The sequence below is a fragment of the Coffea arabica genome, chromosome 10e (genome assembly GCF_036785885.1).
Source record: "Coffea arabica cultivar ET-39 chromosome 10e, Coffea Arabica ET-39 HiFi, whole genome shotgun sequence".
Taxonomy (NCBI): Eukaryota; Viridiplantae; Streptophyta; class Magnoliopsida; order Gentianales; family Rubiaceae; genus Coffea; species Coffea arabica.
This window is the reverse complement of record NC_092328.1, coordinates 33,096,808-33,109,865: the sequence shown is the minus strand read 5'-3', so window position 1 is coordinate 33,109,865 and position 13,058 is coordinate 33,096,808. Positions and strand designations below refer to the sequence as shown.

General features: G+C 42.3%; 1 protein-coding gene across 1 annotated transcript; it reads left to right on the top strand.

Moving 5' to 3' along the window:
- Positions 1 to 6,839: 6,839 nt before the first annotated feature.
- LOC140015198 (uncharacterized) lies at positions 6,840 to 12,388 on the top strand. Its single transcript, XM_072067107.1, has 4 exons — positions 6,840 to 7,056; positions 7,156 to 7,564; positions 8,132 to 8,654; positions 12,167 to 12,388. The coding sequence occupies exons 1-4, from the start codon at positions 6,840 to 6,842 to the stop codon at positions 12,386 to 12,388; spliced, it is 1,371 nt and encodes a 456-aa protein (XP_071923208.1).
- The last annotated feature ends 670 nt before the right edge of the window (positions 12,389 to 13,058 follow it).

The following is a 13,058-nucleotide window of genomic DNA, read 5'->3' as shown; positions in this document are numbered from 1 at the left end:
CTCATAAGGAGACACTTGTCACTTTCATTAATGCTTGCCTAACTTTTGTCTCTCTTATACCAATCCACTTAGCTTCCTCTACTTATCTCTTAACACCCGGTAAATTAATTCCAGTATCCAAAACTTAACCTAGTTGGCCGAATTTTTTCGAACTTTTCGCACTAGTGGGTCCCACGTCCGGTATACGCTCTTAATTTCTCAAAAACTAATCGATACTAGAAAAGTCATCTAAAAACTATATCTACTCCTTAAAAGTATCTAGAATTTTTCCTAATCACAAAAATGCAGAAAACAAGCCATGAAAGATAATAAAACCTAGAAAATGGGAAAAATTACGGGTTCTCACACAGAGCCTAGGTTGTGAATTGATCTGGATAGATTGAGTGCTTGAAACAATAGGCTAGGGTTTTATTCTTGAGCTTAGTCTTTAGCCTTGTTTCTACGTCTCCTGTACTTACTTTGTAATGTTATTTGCAAACCTAGGTGATGGCGGGTATTGATGCATCTGGGAGTGCTGGGCTGTCTCAGCCCGTACCTACTGACATACCTACTGACGCTCCTATTGACGAGCCACATCTGGAGGGGCCCGTCTGTCGCGTGATCACGTATCAGGAGAGCCCCGGTAGCCCAGTGCAGCGGTGCTCCCCAGCGCTCAAGATCCGACGCTGCGACTGCTGGAAGACCTACTCCTACCCTGATCGGGTAGTGCTTGCGGTGGAAGATGAGCGGAGACGATTGGGTAGCACCAATCGTTGGTGCTATTCGGAGATTGAGCGTCTCCAGGCTACTCTCCGAAACCAGGGAGCCCGGATCCGAGAGCTGGAGGCCTCGGTTTTGGAGGAGCAGCAGCGGACTGATGCTTTCCGCGAGCAGGCCCAGGCGACGACTGGACGCCTTATGCGAGTAGTTGAGGATATCAGAGACCGGACCGGCCATATCCTGATTGAGTGCGAGGCACTGGTGGATGATGTGATACAGGACTTGGCCGAGGAGGGTCAAGTGCCTGTAGCCCCTGACGTTCCTGGTGCTCCTGAGGAGGATCCTAAGGATGACCCGGAGGAGGAGCCGAGTGCATCCTCAGAGTCTGTTGGGTCGGCGTCTAGCCAGACGACTTGTTAGGATCGGGGATTGAGGAGATTTTTTGTGGGGTAGTTAGGAACATAGTTGGACGACACGTTTTCTTTTGTTATTGACTTTGACGTGTCACGGTGGATGTAAATAGGGTTTCTTTTGTTCTATGTTCCTTGGCTAGTATAGCCTTTGACTTGCCTAGGTTGGCATGTATATGTGACTTGTTTGCTATGTATATAAAGTACTTGTTTATTTTGCGTTTTATGACCTCTATTTATCCTTTTGCAACGTGCGATATGAGCCATACCTTACTTTGTTTATATGTTCATAGTTGGTTAAATCCAAAACATGGAGGGTAGAAGAAGTCAAGTCAGGGGAACTAACCGAGGACACGGTCCTAGTCGGGGCCATGGGGTTAGACAAGCACAGGAGCCGGTGCAAGAATCGAGAGAGGAGAGAGAGGCAACGATTGAGCCACAACCTGAACCCCAGGCTGTAGGGGGAGATCAAGTGGCAACCGCAATCCAACAAATGACAAATATTTTGGCCCGTCTAGTGGAACAACAGGGTCAAGCCCCTGTAAATCAACCTAGGAACCCCGATATGGGGCAATATAGGGCCTTAGAGATTCCAGAAGCTCTCCCCACCTAAGTTCTTGGGAGGACCAGACCCGGAAGGAGCCGAGAAATGGCTAGAGGCCATGATCAACATCTTTTCCGCTTTAAACTATACAGAGGATAGGAAAGTACAATTCGCTGTTTTCCAATTCGAAGGTCCAGCCAGGGCGTGGTGGAATGTAATTAGGGCCAAAGGGGAAAGAGAGGGTGTGACGCCCCGAAAAAAAAATGAGTTTGAGAACCCGGAAATTTTCTAATTTTCTAGTGTTTATTTTATTTAATCGTCCGCCTTTTCTACATTTTCTTTATTAGAAAAATTCCCCAGATAAAGTTTATGAGCAAAAATAGGTTTTAAATGATTTTTCTAGTATCGGTTAGTTTTTGAGAAATTAAAAGCGTATTTTGGACGTGGGACCCGCTAGTGCGGTAAATGCATTATATTTTTGACAACTTGTTGGAATTTTGTATTAAGTGATATTATTTTACAATGTGTTAAGATATTTGTATTGGAGAGACAAAAAGATAAGTATTGAACCTAAAGGTGACAAGTGTCACCTTCCTATTCAACCTTGACTTTGACCATTATTTCTTACCTTTACTAATACTCAATTTTGACCCAAAAAGCACCCAAATTTCTGCAAGCTTGGCCGACCCTCTCTCTCAAGAAAGAAAGAAAAACTCTCCAAGATTCTTGCTTCCATCTTGCTTGAGTGTAATCATCCAACCATTTGATCTTGTTTCTACTCCATAAAATCTCTCCATTTGGTACTAGAAAGTGATTTGGTGAAGTGTTTAAGGAAGCTAAGGTGTCCAACAACTCTCCCTCTCTTGTTTACTAGGTGAGTGGTGATTGAACTTCCTCCTACACTTAATGAAGCTTAAGTTGTGCTTAGGGGTAGCTAAAGTGCTGAATTTGTGGTTTATTTCTTGGTTTGAGATGAATTGGTGAAGTTTTTAATTTATTGATGATTTTGCTGGTTTAATTTGATCATGATGTTGTGGTTATCTATGATGGTTGGTAATGAAGGGTAATGACTCTAGTAGGTGTACATGATTGGTAATTGCAAGCAATTTTGGGTTTGGAAGGAATTTGAGAAAGTTAGGGTTTTATATCCCCAATTCTGGCCGGTTTTATATCTCATGGTTAGAGGCCGAATTGGCCTTTTCTTAAAACATGAAATTTGTAGGTATTAATGTTTTAAGGGTTCCTGTAAAATTTCAGGTCAATTGGAGTAGTGTAGAATGAGATAAGCCTAAATTACTATTCCTGTTCTGGGTTCATCAGGATGTTAGAACTGTGTCTGAAATGGGTTGTTTTGACTGGAATTGTTTTGGATTTGGGTGTTGAGGTCTTCTGATGAAATGTATCTTGATGTCCTAGCTACCATATGCCTTTGGAATTTCTGCATTTGGACCTGTTTAGACTGAGTTGTACTGATTACAGCATAGTGTAATTTGTAAACCTGCAATTACGGTTCTGGTTTGTTATTTGGCATATTTGACTTAGTTGTGCTGGGATTTGGACTGAGTGACCTTCTACATTGTTGTAGCCCTGGTTCTTAGCTTCGAAACGGTGGGTCTTGGACCTCCATCCGATACTCGTAGTACCTTTGGTGCCATTACCGCAAAAGGACGTCAAAACTATTTTTCTGGTTTTGAGCTTAACTTTCATTTCCGGACTTTTCCCTAGTTTGACTTGTACTAGTACTACTTGGAACTTGCTAAATGGCTATTGGACGAACTTGTTGTTGTGTGTGTGTACCTTTGGGTTGGAATGAGGAAATAATGAAGCCTTGATGGCTGGAAAAGTAAAGAAATTTAGGGGAAGTGCTGTCCGAACTTTGAAGGGATTTGTTTGCATTGAGTTTGTGATCTAAGACTCGGATTTGAGCAAGGCAATGATATATGATGGATGGTTTCTGAGCCATGGAGGTGAGTGACCCTAAACTATTTCCAAAGTACTTGTGAAATGTTTCTTACATTATTTACTTTTGAACTGTTTCCAAAGCTACTTTTGAACTGTTTTCTTGCATATCATGCGTGCTTATATGAAAGTGTTCCTTGTTTGATATATTTCCTTGACTTCATGACTTGTATTATTGATTGATAACGTGTTACGTGCTTTGAATGATTTCCAAAACGAGCTTTCTAGGCGAGTGTGTATTTTATCGCACTCGACCTAAATCAATGTGAAATTTTCATGATAAATGATTAAATGCTACTTGCGCATGAATGTAAGCCATTTGGGCTGAACTGGCCATTGCCCCTTGTTACCGGTCGTCTCGAGCCAGAAACGGACTCGGTCGGGCGATTAGGGACCTGGGTGAACGTTTGGTATACTCGAGTATTACCTTTGTAGGTTGGTGGAGGTTGGTGGAAAATGATGCAATTTCAAATGAAAAAAAAAGGAAATGACAGGAGAACGAACGTATCTTTTCATGAATGTTACTATCGCTTTCCATTGTACATGTTTCTTGAATTATTGATACTCCATATTTAATGTTTTGTAAATGTTGTAATTGTTTCTGGACTTATCATTTGATTTATGACATCATTGAAAAGAAATGTTGTTAAACCGATTTGATTACTGATTTTCTGGTTACTCGCTGAGCTTCTAGCTCACCCCAAAAATATTTTATTCCCCTCCACAGGGCTCAAAGCGAAGGAAGGCTTGTAGTACTTGTGCGCGTGATTGGACGGCTTTTATGTTGTACAGTTTGGATTTGGAATCATTTGATGTATAGTTGGGAATTTGTTTCCGCTGCATTTGTGACATGTAATTATTGGAGAATTTGATGTATATTTGAGATTTGTATTGTAATTTATTTGAGGACTTTAGTGAACGACTGAGTCCCGGCGAGAGCTGGGCAGACGGCCCGCCGAACCCTCTGGTTCGCCTTAGGGGGAGGTGGGGCCGTGACAGAGGGAACTGTGTGGACCTGGTTAAACTTTGTACGGGAGTTCAATGAGAAATACCTTCCTCCTATCGTCCAGGAGAAGAGAGGGGACGAGTTTATTAAGCTCCGACATGGAACTTCTAGTGTAGCTGAGTATGAGACTCAGTTTACGAAATTATCAAAATTTGCTCCTGAACTGATAGCTACGGAGCAAAGAAGAGTGCGGAGATTTGTGCAAGGACTCAATGTGGAGATACAAGAGGCCTTGGCGGCAGCTCAGATTAATACGTTTACGGAGGTTCTGGAGAAGGCACAAAGGATAGAGACTGCTAGGGCACAAGTGAGAAATTTCCACGCAAAATGGAAAGGGGTACCTAGTGGAGCCCAAGGGTCAGTGCGGAGTGATCGAAACATGCCACCCGCTAAATCCGGTCGTGGGGCTGGAGGTGGAAGGTTTTCGAGTGCATCTAGAGGAGGTGCTCAGAGAGGGGTTGCCCAGAGGGGAGGCCAAAGTGGTAAGGGACAAGGTAGAGGCATTCCGCAGGGAGGCCAAACCTCCACTCCCTAAGTAACGTGCGGATATTGTGAAAAATCGAACCATACAGAGGATGAATGTTGGAGAAAGGCTCGGAAGTGCCTAAGATGTGGAAGTACGGAGCACCAGATAGTCAACTGCCCGTTGATCAGTGATACTCAGTCGACTGCCAGGTCAAACCCAAAGCCGACCAATGTCGGAGGGACCAGGTCGAGGGTACCGGCCAGAGTGTATTCGCTGCACCAACAATCCGTGCCTGAACCAACGGAGGTAGTGGAAGGTACGATTCCTGCTTTTCACCGGTTAGCCAAAATTTTGATAGACCCCGGTGTCACTCATTCTTTTGTTAACCCTACATTTATGCTTTGAATTGACATGAAAGTTGAAAGTCTACCTTATGACTTAAAAGTAAGAACACCTACGGGTAATCAAATTTTACTTGCAAATGAGGTGTACAGAAATTGTGATATTTGGGTTGGCGAACGGAAATTAGTAGTTGACCTCATTAGTTTAGCCATTAAGGGGTACGATGTTATCCTAGGTATGGATTGGCTAGCTCATTACCATGCTCGGGTAGATTGTAGGATGAAAGTGGTAGAGTTTTGCATACCCGATAGGCAACTTTAAAGTTAGACGTAAGGGGTATGTTAGCCTCATCTGCGCTCATTTTGGGAATAAGGGCTAGGAAATTACTTAGTCGTGGGGCGCACGGTTATCTAGCTTTTCTAATTAACACTCCGGGAGAGAAGATTAAGTTGGAGGACATGCCGGTAATCCGAGAATATCCGGACGTATTTCTGGAGGAGTTAGGGTCATAGCCACCTGAAAGGGAGATTGAATTTAAGGTTGATCTAGTACCCGGAACTACTCCTATCTCTAAAACCCCTTATCGAATGGCACCTGCTGAGGTTAAGGAGTTAAGTGTGCAATTGCAAGACTTGCTAGAATGGGGATTCATACATGAGAGCAAGTCACCATGGGGAGCTCCAGTGCTATTTGTTAAAAAGAAGGACCGGAGTTTAAGGTTATGCATTGATTATCGAGGACTGAATGCAGTAACTGTTAAGAATAAATATCCTTTGCCCCATATCGATAAGTTGTTTGATCAGTTACAAGGGGCTATGGTGTTTTCTAAATTGGATCTTCGACAAGGATACTATCAATTGAGAATTAGAAAGGAGGATGTTCCAAAAACGGCGTTTAACACTCGATATGGGCATTTTGAGTTTGCGGTAATACCTTTTGGCTTAACCAATGCCCCAGCAGCGTTCATGGATTTAATGCATAGAGTGTTTAAACCTTACTTGGATAAGTTTGTAGTGGTGTTTATTGATGATATCCTAGTATATTCGAAATCAAGGGAGGAGCATGAACAACACTTGCGAATAGTGCTGCAAACCCTAAGAGAGCACCAATTGTTCGCTAAGTTCAGCAAGTGTGAATTTTGACTGGAAAAAAGTGGCGTTCCTAGGTCATATAATTTCAAAAGATGGGCTTGCTGTAGACCCGGCGAAAGTGGAAGCTGTAGCCAAATGGAAGCGACTAGATAATCACACAGAGGTGCGAAGTTTTCTAGGTTTAGCAGGGTACTACCGCCGATTTATAAAGAACTTCTTGAGAATTGCAGAACCCTAAACTAACTTGACAAAGAAACAAGGAAAGTACATCTGGGATGTTAAGTGTGAGAGTAGTTTCCAAGAACTTAAGAAGCAATTGACTATGGCTCCAGTTTTAACTTTGCCCAATGGGAACGATAGCTACACGGTTTATACCGATGCTTCAAAAGAGGGGCTAGGGTGCGTGTTAATGCAAAATAGGAATGTGATTGCCTATGCGTCTCGAAAGTTAAAACTTCATGAGCAGAACTATCCAACCCATGACTTGGAGCTTGCAGCTGTTGTGTTTGCCTTGAAAAAATGGCGACATTATCTATACGGTGTGACTTTCGAGATATATACGGATCACAAGAGCCTTAAGTATCTGTTTTCTCAGAAGGAGCTAAATCTAAGACAACGTTGGTGGGTGGAGTTCTTAGAAGATTATTATTGCACGATTAACTATCATCCCGGAAAGGCCAACGTTGTAGCAGATGCTTTAAGTCGAAAGGCTCAACTAGCAAGTTCCATGGTGGGAGAGTGGAGCTTGTTAGAAGATGTATGTGAGTGGAAACCTCGTCTGGAACCGAAGAAGGTGATTTTTGGAAATATTGAGGTGAAGTCGACACTGTTGGATCGGATCAAAGAGGGACAAGTGAAGGACCCAATGGTGCAAAAGTGGATGGAAAAGGTGAAGAAAGGGGAGTTGCCTAACTTTAACCTAAGTCCTGATGGAGTCTTAAAGTTCCGAAATCGTGTCGTTGTACTTAGGGATGAGAAGTTAAAGAGGGAGATTTTGGAGAAATCTCACCGCTCTAGATATACGGTGCACCCAGAGAATAATAAGATGTACCAAAATCTCAAAAGTCTGTATTGGTGGGAGAATATGAAGACGGAGATTGCCCAGTTTGTACAAAGGTGTCTTACGTGCCAATAAGTGAAAGCTGAGCATCAAAAACCGTCAGGTCTATTACAGCCTTTAGAGATCCCTGAATGGAAATGGGAGCACATAACGATGGATTTTGTATCAGGGTTGCCACGAACACAAAAGGGGCATGATGCGATTTGGGTAATAGTGGATCGATTAACTAAGACCGCACATTTCCTGCCAGTAAATTTGAAATATTCTTTGGAGAAACTTGTTAAACTTTATATGGATGAAGTGGTAAAACTACACGGGGTACCAGTAAGCATGGTATCCGATAGAGACCCTAGGTTTGTATCCCGATTCTGTCAGAAATTGCAAGAGGCTCTAGGAACTAAGTTGAATTATAGTACAACATATCACCCGCAAACTGATGGACAATCTGAGAGAACCGTTCAAACTCTTGAGGATATGCTGAGAGCCTGTATTGTGGACTTTGGAAGAAGTTGGAGCCGATACTTAACCTTGGTTCAATTTGCATATAACTATAGTTATCATTCCTCTATTCAAATGGCCCCATATGAAGCTTTGTATGGAAGACGATGTCGATTTCCAATCTATTGGGATGAAGTAGGAGAGAGAAAGATTATAGATCCGGCTACAATACCATGGGTTGAGGAAGCCTACGAACGGATAAAGGTGATCCGCCAAAGACTTCAAACAGCCCAAAGCCGACAGAAAAGTTATGCCGATCATCGGAGGAAGAATTTGGAGTTCGAGATAGGAAATAAGGTGTGTCTTCGAATTACCCCGTTGAAAGGAAAGATTAGAGCAGGAAAAGGGAAAAAGTTGCAACCACGGTACATAGGACCTTTCAATATACTCCAGCGAATAGGAAAGGTGGCTTATCGACTTGAATTACCAGCTAGTTTGTCTCGGATCCATGACGTTTTCCATGTTTCTTTACTTAAGAAATACCATCCGGATCCGACTCACATTTTGCCACCAGAAGATGTTGAACTCGACGAGTCCTTAACCTATGAAGAACGACCCATTGAAATATTGGATCGGAAGGTGAAGGACCTGAGAAACAAGCAGATTCCATTAGTAAAGGTTCTATGGAAGCATCATGAAGTGGAAGAAGCAACCTGGGAACTAGAAAAGGACATGCAAGAGAAATATCCCGACCTGTTCACGACGAAAGGTATGAATTTCGAGGTCAAAATACTTTTAAGGGGGAGAGTGTGTGAGGACTTGCAAATTCCTAATATAGTTCTTGAAAATTCCCTTTTATTTGAAAATTATTTGGCAATTATTATTCTACACTATCCTACTACTCAATCACCCTAGAAAAGTGCCAATGATCATAGGAAATTAGGGTTTTCCTTTCCGATTTCAATTCGAAGTGAAATAGGATTTTTCGTGTATCCGTAGTGTAATTATCCGGTATGGAGTAAGGATCAAATTTGGTCCTTAAGAGTGACTTTTAGGTGAGAAATAATATGTGATTAGAAGCAATGATAAAAAGTTAGTGAATAGGAAGTAAAAACCATAGTACGTGTGATTTAAGGAAAAACAGTGCGAATCGACGTGTACCGTGCACTACTGATTGAACACACCACTTGATCACCACTTTCTTACCATATAAGCTCATTATTATTTGAGCTAAATATCCCCTCATTTCTAGCTGGCTTTGGCCGAAAATCTTGACCAAATTGGCAAGGAAAAGAAACAAAAAAATGAGTGGAAATTGGTGGTGACACTTGTTGGCCATTAAGGGCCTTGACCAAGACCAAATAGTCTTGCCTTCTTATCACCATGGAGCTTCATTTCTTCATCATTTTTCTGCTGCTTTGGCCGAGAGAGAGGGAGAGAAAAACCAAGGGAGAGCTTCACCATTTCATCTTGAGTTTGAGCCATCCAAGTGAGGAAACAAGAAACTAAACCGATTAAAACCTTCCTTGAGTGTTTAGCTAGTGGGGTGTTGGTGAAATTTTGGAAGGAAAAGCTAGGGCTGCTCTTGGTAGTCACTTTAGCAAGGTAATAATGCTGATTTCCCCATTTCTTACTCTTAATCTTGCTTAACTTGGCATAGCACCTTAAATTTGTGGTGGATGATAGCTATTATAATGATTTGGATGGATATAGTGTATGTTTTCTTGAGTTACATGAGTTAGGGTTTGAAGGATTTGCTGCCTATACTTGCTGTATGGATAGTATATGTTGTATCTAAACTTATATAAGAGGTTGTGGTAGTGATTGAAGCAAGAAATGAAGAAAGTTTCCTTTGAAACCGTAAAATTTCAGATTTCTGGAAAATTGTAGTTCAGTTCTGTCTGGTTCCGGTTTGTTATGTTAGAGGCCAAATTAGGCTTAGAATAAAACATAAAAGTTGTAAAGAATTATGTTTTATAGTTTCCTACAAAATTTCAACTCAATCGGAGCAACGTAGCATGTGAAAAGACCAAAATACCCTCACTGCCCTAGGATGCATCCAGTGATCCGTTTTAGACAGTTCATCCAGTTGACCGTGTCTATTCACTATGATTCGTGCTAATTTAGCCATTTTCCTAAACATGAAAGTTTTATTACTCTGTCTTATCTTTCCAACACCTCCAAGAACGCCTTAAAAGGACTTTGGTAGCCTGAGATATGGCCATTTAAATGTAGTACGGTTAACTAGCCAGTTAGTTGGATGTTGGTTCTGTGAATTGGGAATTTGACGGGGTTACACTGGAAATTGGACTAAGTGATCTTCATAAAAGTTGTAGACCTTTGTCTTAGCTTCGAAACGGTATAATTTTCACCCCAATCCGATAAGTGTAGCTTCGGTTGTGTCCGTTACGCAAAACTCTATCAAATCTGTCTCTTGTTAAACTTCATTTCCGCACTTGTTGTTAGCTTGATTTTGTACTTGTATTGTCTTGAGCCTATTGAACGGCTATTGAAATTAGATTGTTGTGTGTGTACCTTTGGGTTTGAGTGAGGAAAATAATGAAGCCATAAATGGCTGGAAATAGGAAAATACAAAGGGCATGCTGCCCAAATTAACGCTCGAGGACTAGAGAAATAAACTTGCGACTTGGGTAAAGTTGATAAATGAATATCACTTGAACCATCTAGGACTTTTGCTATTTTGGTTATCGAGGATTATACGTTAGAACCAAGCCGAACTTGTACCCTTAGGAAAAGCGGTAATAATCACTATAAATCCGTTTTCCTTGCACTTTCGACTCAAAAGTTATTTCCAAGTATACATCTTACAAAATTTTTCAGTTTGAAAAGCGAGCAACCGTTTCACGACTATTCTCCAAGTGAATTTCAATTTCTTGATTCTTATTGAACGAAACGTCTAGGTTTCGAACCTTAGTTGATTTTCAAAGTTCTTAAATCAAGTTTTATCGCAGATTTGGACTCCAAACCCGGAGTACCACCCAGACGTGAACACTAGAGGCACTACTTTTGGTGAGTGCTTCCAAATATCTGATTGAACTTGATATTTGTGATTTCTCTTTGACAAATGTGATTACATGATATATAAGTGATTTGACAGGGCAAGGGTGTACTTTATCGCACTTGCCCTAATAAGACTTGTACTTGTTCATCGATTTCAATTGACTTACTTTACATGTATATGAAGTATATCTTGCCTGGAATTCCAGAAACCCTGTGGCTAGTTAATCGAGTCGAGTCGGCAAGGGCCTGGTCGATTAGATAACGAACCCTGGGTAACTAGTAATGTCGAGTGGAGTGTTATCTCCTCGGCTAATCGGTATACTCGAATATTACCACCCGTGTTTCATGTGGCGTGCGGGCCCGGATAAGGGGGTTGATCGGTGGACGGAAACTGGCGCGAAGTGGGGTTTTCTTTCTGGACTATTTATCACTTGAAAGTTGACGGAGTGTCAACTACCAATTGATCAAGCTGGGATGGAGCCGAGACATGAGCCACTGTATCCTTACATGTGAATATGATCCATATATTCTTGATTACCTGAAGTATTATTTCTTTGATTGGACTTGTTTGCTCGCTATTTCACTATTACACTGTTATTACTTTGTTTGATGGCCAATTTGATATTTGGAACTTCACGGAGTTTTGGCTCACTCCGTTAGTTTTGTTTTCCTTATAGGGGTACGAGCGAGGTGTGAGACGTGTAAAGACTAGCGTAGTCTAGTTGTTTTGACTTTTGACTTGTACTCGCGCTATTCCTCGAATAAAATGTTTTGTATCTAGATTGTATACACTTTGAACCAGTTTGGGCATATTGAGGCTTTGTATCTTGATTGTGCATCAATGTAAATTATAAGCTTGAATTGCGATGTTATTTATGGTCCACGGATGTATGCACGTGATACAAGTGAGTGAGTCCTGACGAGAGTTGGGCAGGCGGTCCGCCGAACCCTTTGGTACGCCTTAGGGGAAGGTGGGGTCGTCACAGGTGCTATCAGAGCCTAGGTTGTGAATTGATCTTGATAGATTGAGTGCTTGACATGATAGGCTAGGGTTTTAGTCTTGAGCTTAGTCTTTAGCCTTGTTTTCTACGTCTCATGTACTTACTTTGTAATGTTATTTGCAAACCTAGGTGATGGCGGGTACTGATGCATCTGGGAGTGTTGGGCCATCTCAGCCCGTACCCACTGACATACCTACTGACGCTCCTATTGACGAGCCACATCTGGAGGAGCCCGTCTGTCGCGTGATCACGTATCAGGAGAGCCCGGTGGCCCAGTGCAGCGGTGGTCCCCAGCGCGCAAGATCCAACGCTGTGACTGCTGAAAGACCTACTCCTACCCTGATCGGGTAGTGCTTGCGGTGGACGACGAGCGGAGACGATTGGGTAGCACCAATCGTTGGTGCTATTCGGAGATTGAGCGTCTCCTGGCTACTCTCCGAAACCAGGGAGCTGGAGGCCTCGATTTTGGAGGAGTAGCAGCGGACTGATACTTTCCGCGAGCAGGCTCAGGCCACGACTGGACGCCTTATGCAAGTAGTTGAGGATATCAGAGACCGGACCGGCCATATCCTGATTGAGTGCGAGGCACTGATGGATGATGTGATACAGGACTTGGCCGAGGAGGGTCAAGTGCCTGTAGCCCCTGACGTTCCTGGTGCTCCTGAGGAGGATCCTAAGGATGACCCGGAGGAGGAGCCGAGTGCATCCTCAGAGTTTGTTGGGTCGGCGTCTAGCCAGACGACTTGTTAGGATCGGGGATTGAGGAGTAGTTAGGAACATAGTTGGACGACACGTTTTCTTTTGTTATTGACTTTGACGTGTCACGGTGGATGTAAATAGGATTTCTTTTGTTCTATGTTCCTTGGCTAGTATAGCCTTTGACTTGCCTAGGTTGGCATGTATATGTGACTTGTTTGCTATGTATATAAAGTACTTGTTTATTTTACATTTTATGACCTCTATTTATCCTTTTGCAACGTGCGATACGAGCCATACCTTACTTTGTTTATATGTTCATAGT

What these genes read in the sequence shown, in the direction of transcription:
- LOC140015198 (XM_072067107.1), top strand. Translation starts at nt 6,840, where the DNA reads ATGGCTCCAGTTTTAACTTTGCCCAATGGGAACGATAGCTACACGGTT. An exon ending in ATGGCGACATTATCTATACG is followed by an intron (nt 7,057 to 7,155) that starts GTGTGACTTTCG and finishes TGGAGTTCTTAG; the next exon opens with AAGATTATTATTGCACGATT. An exon ending in CACCCAGAGAATAATAAGAT is followed by an intron (nt 7,565 to 8,131) that starts GTACCAAAATCT and finishes ATATAACTATAG; the next exon opens with TTATCATTCCTCTATTCAAA.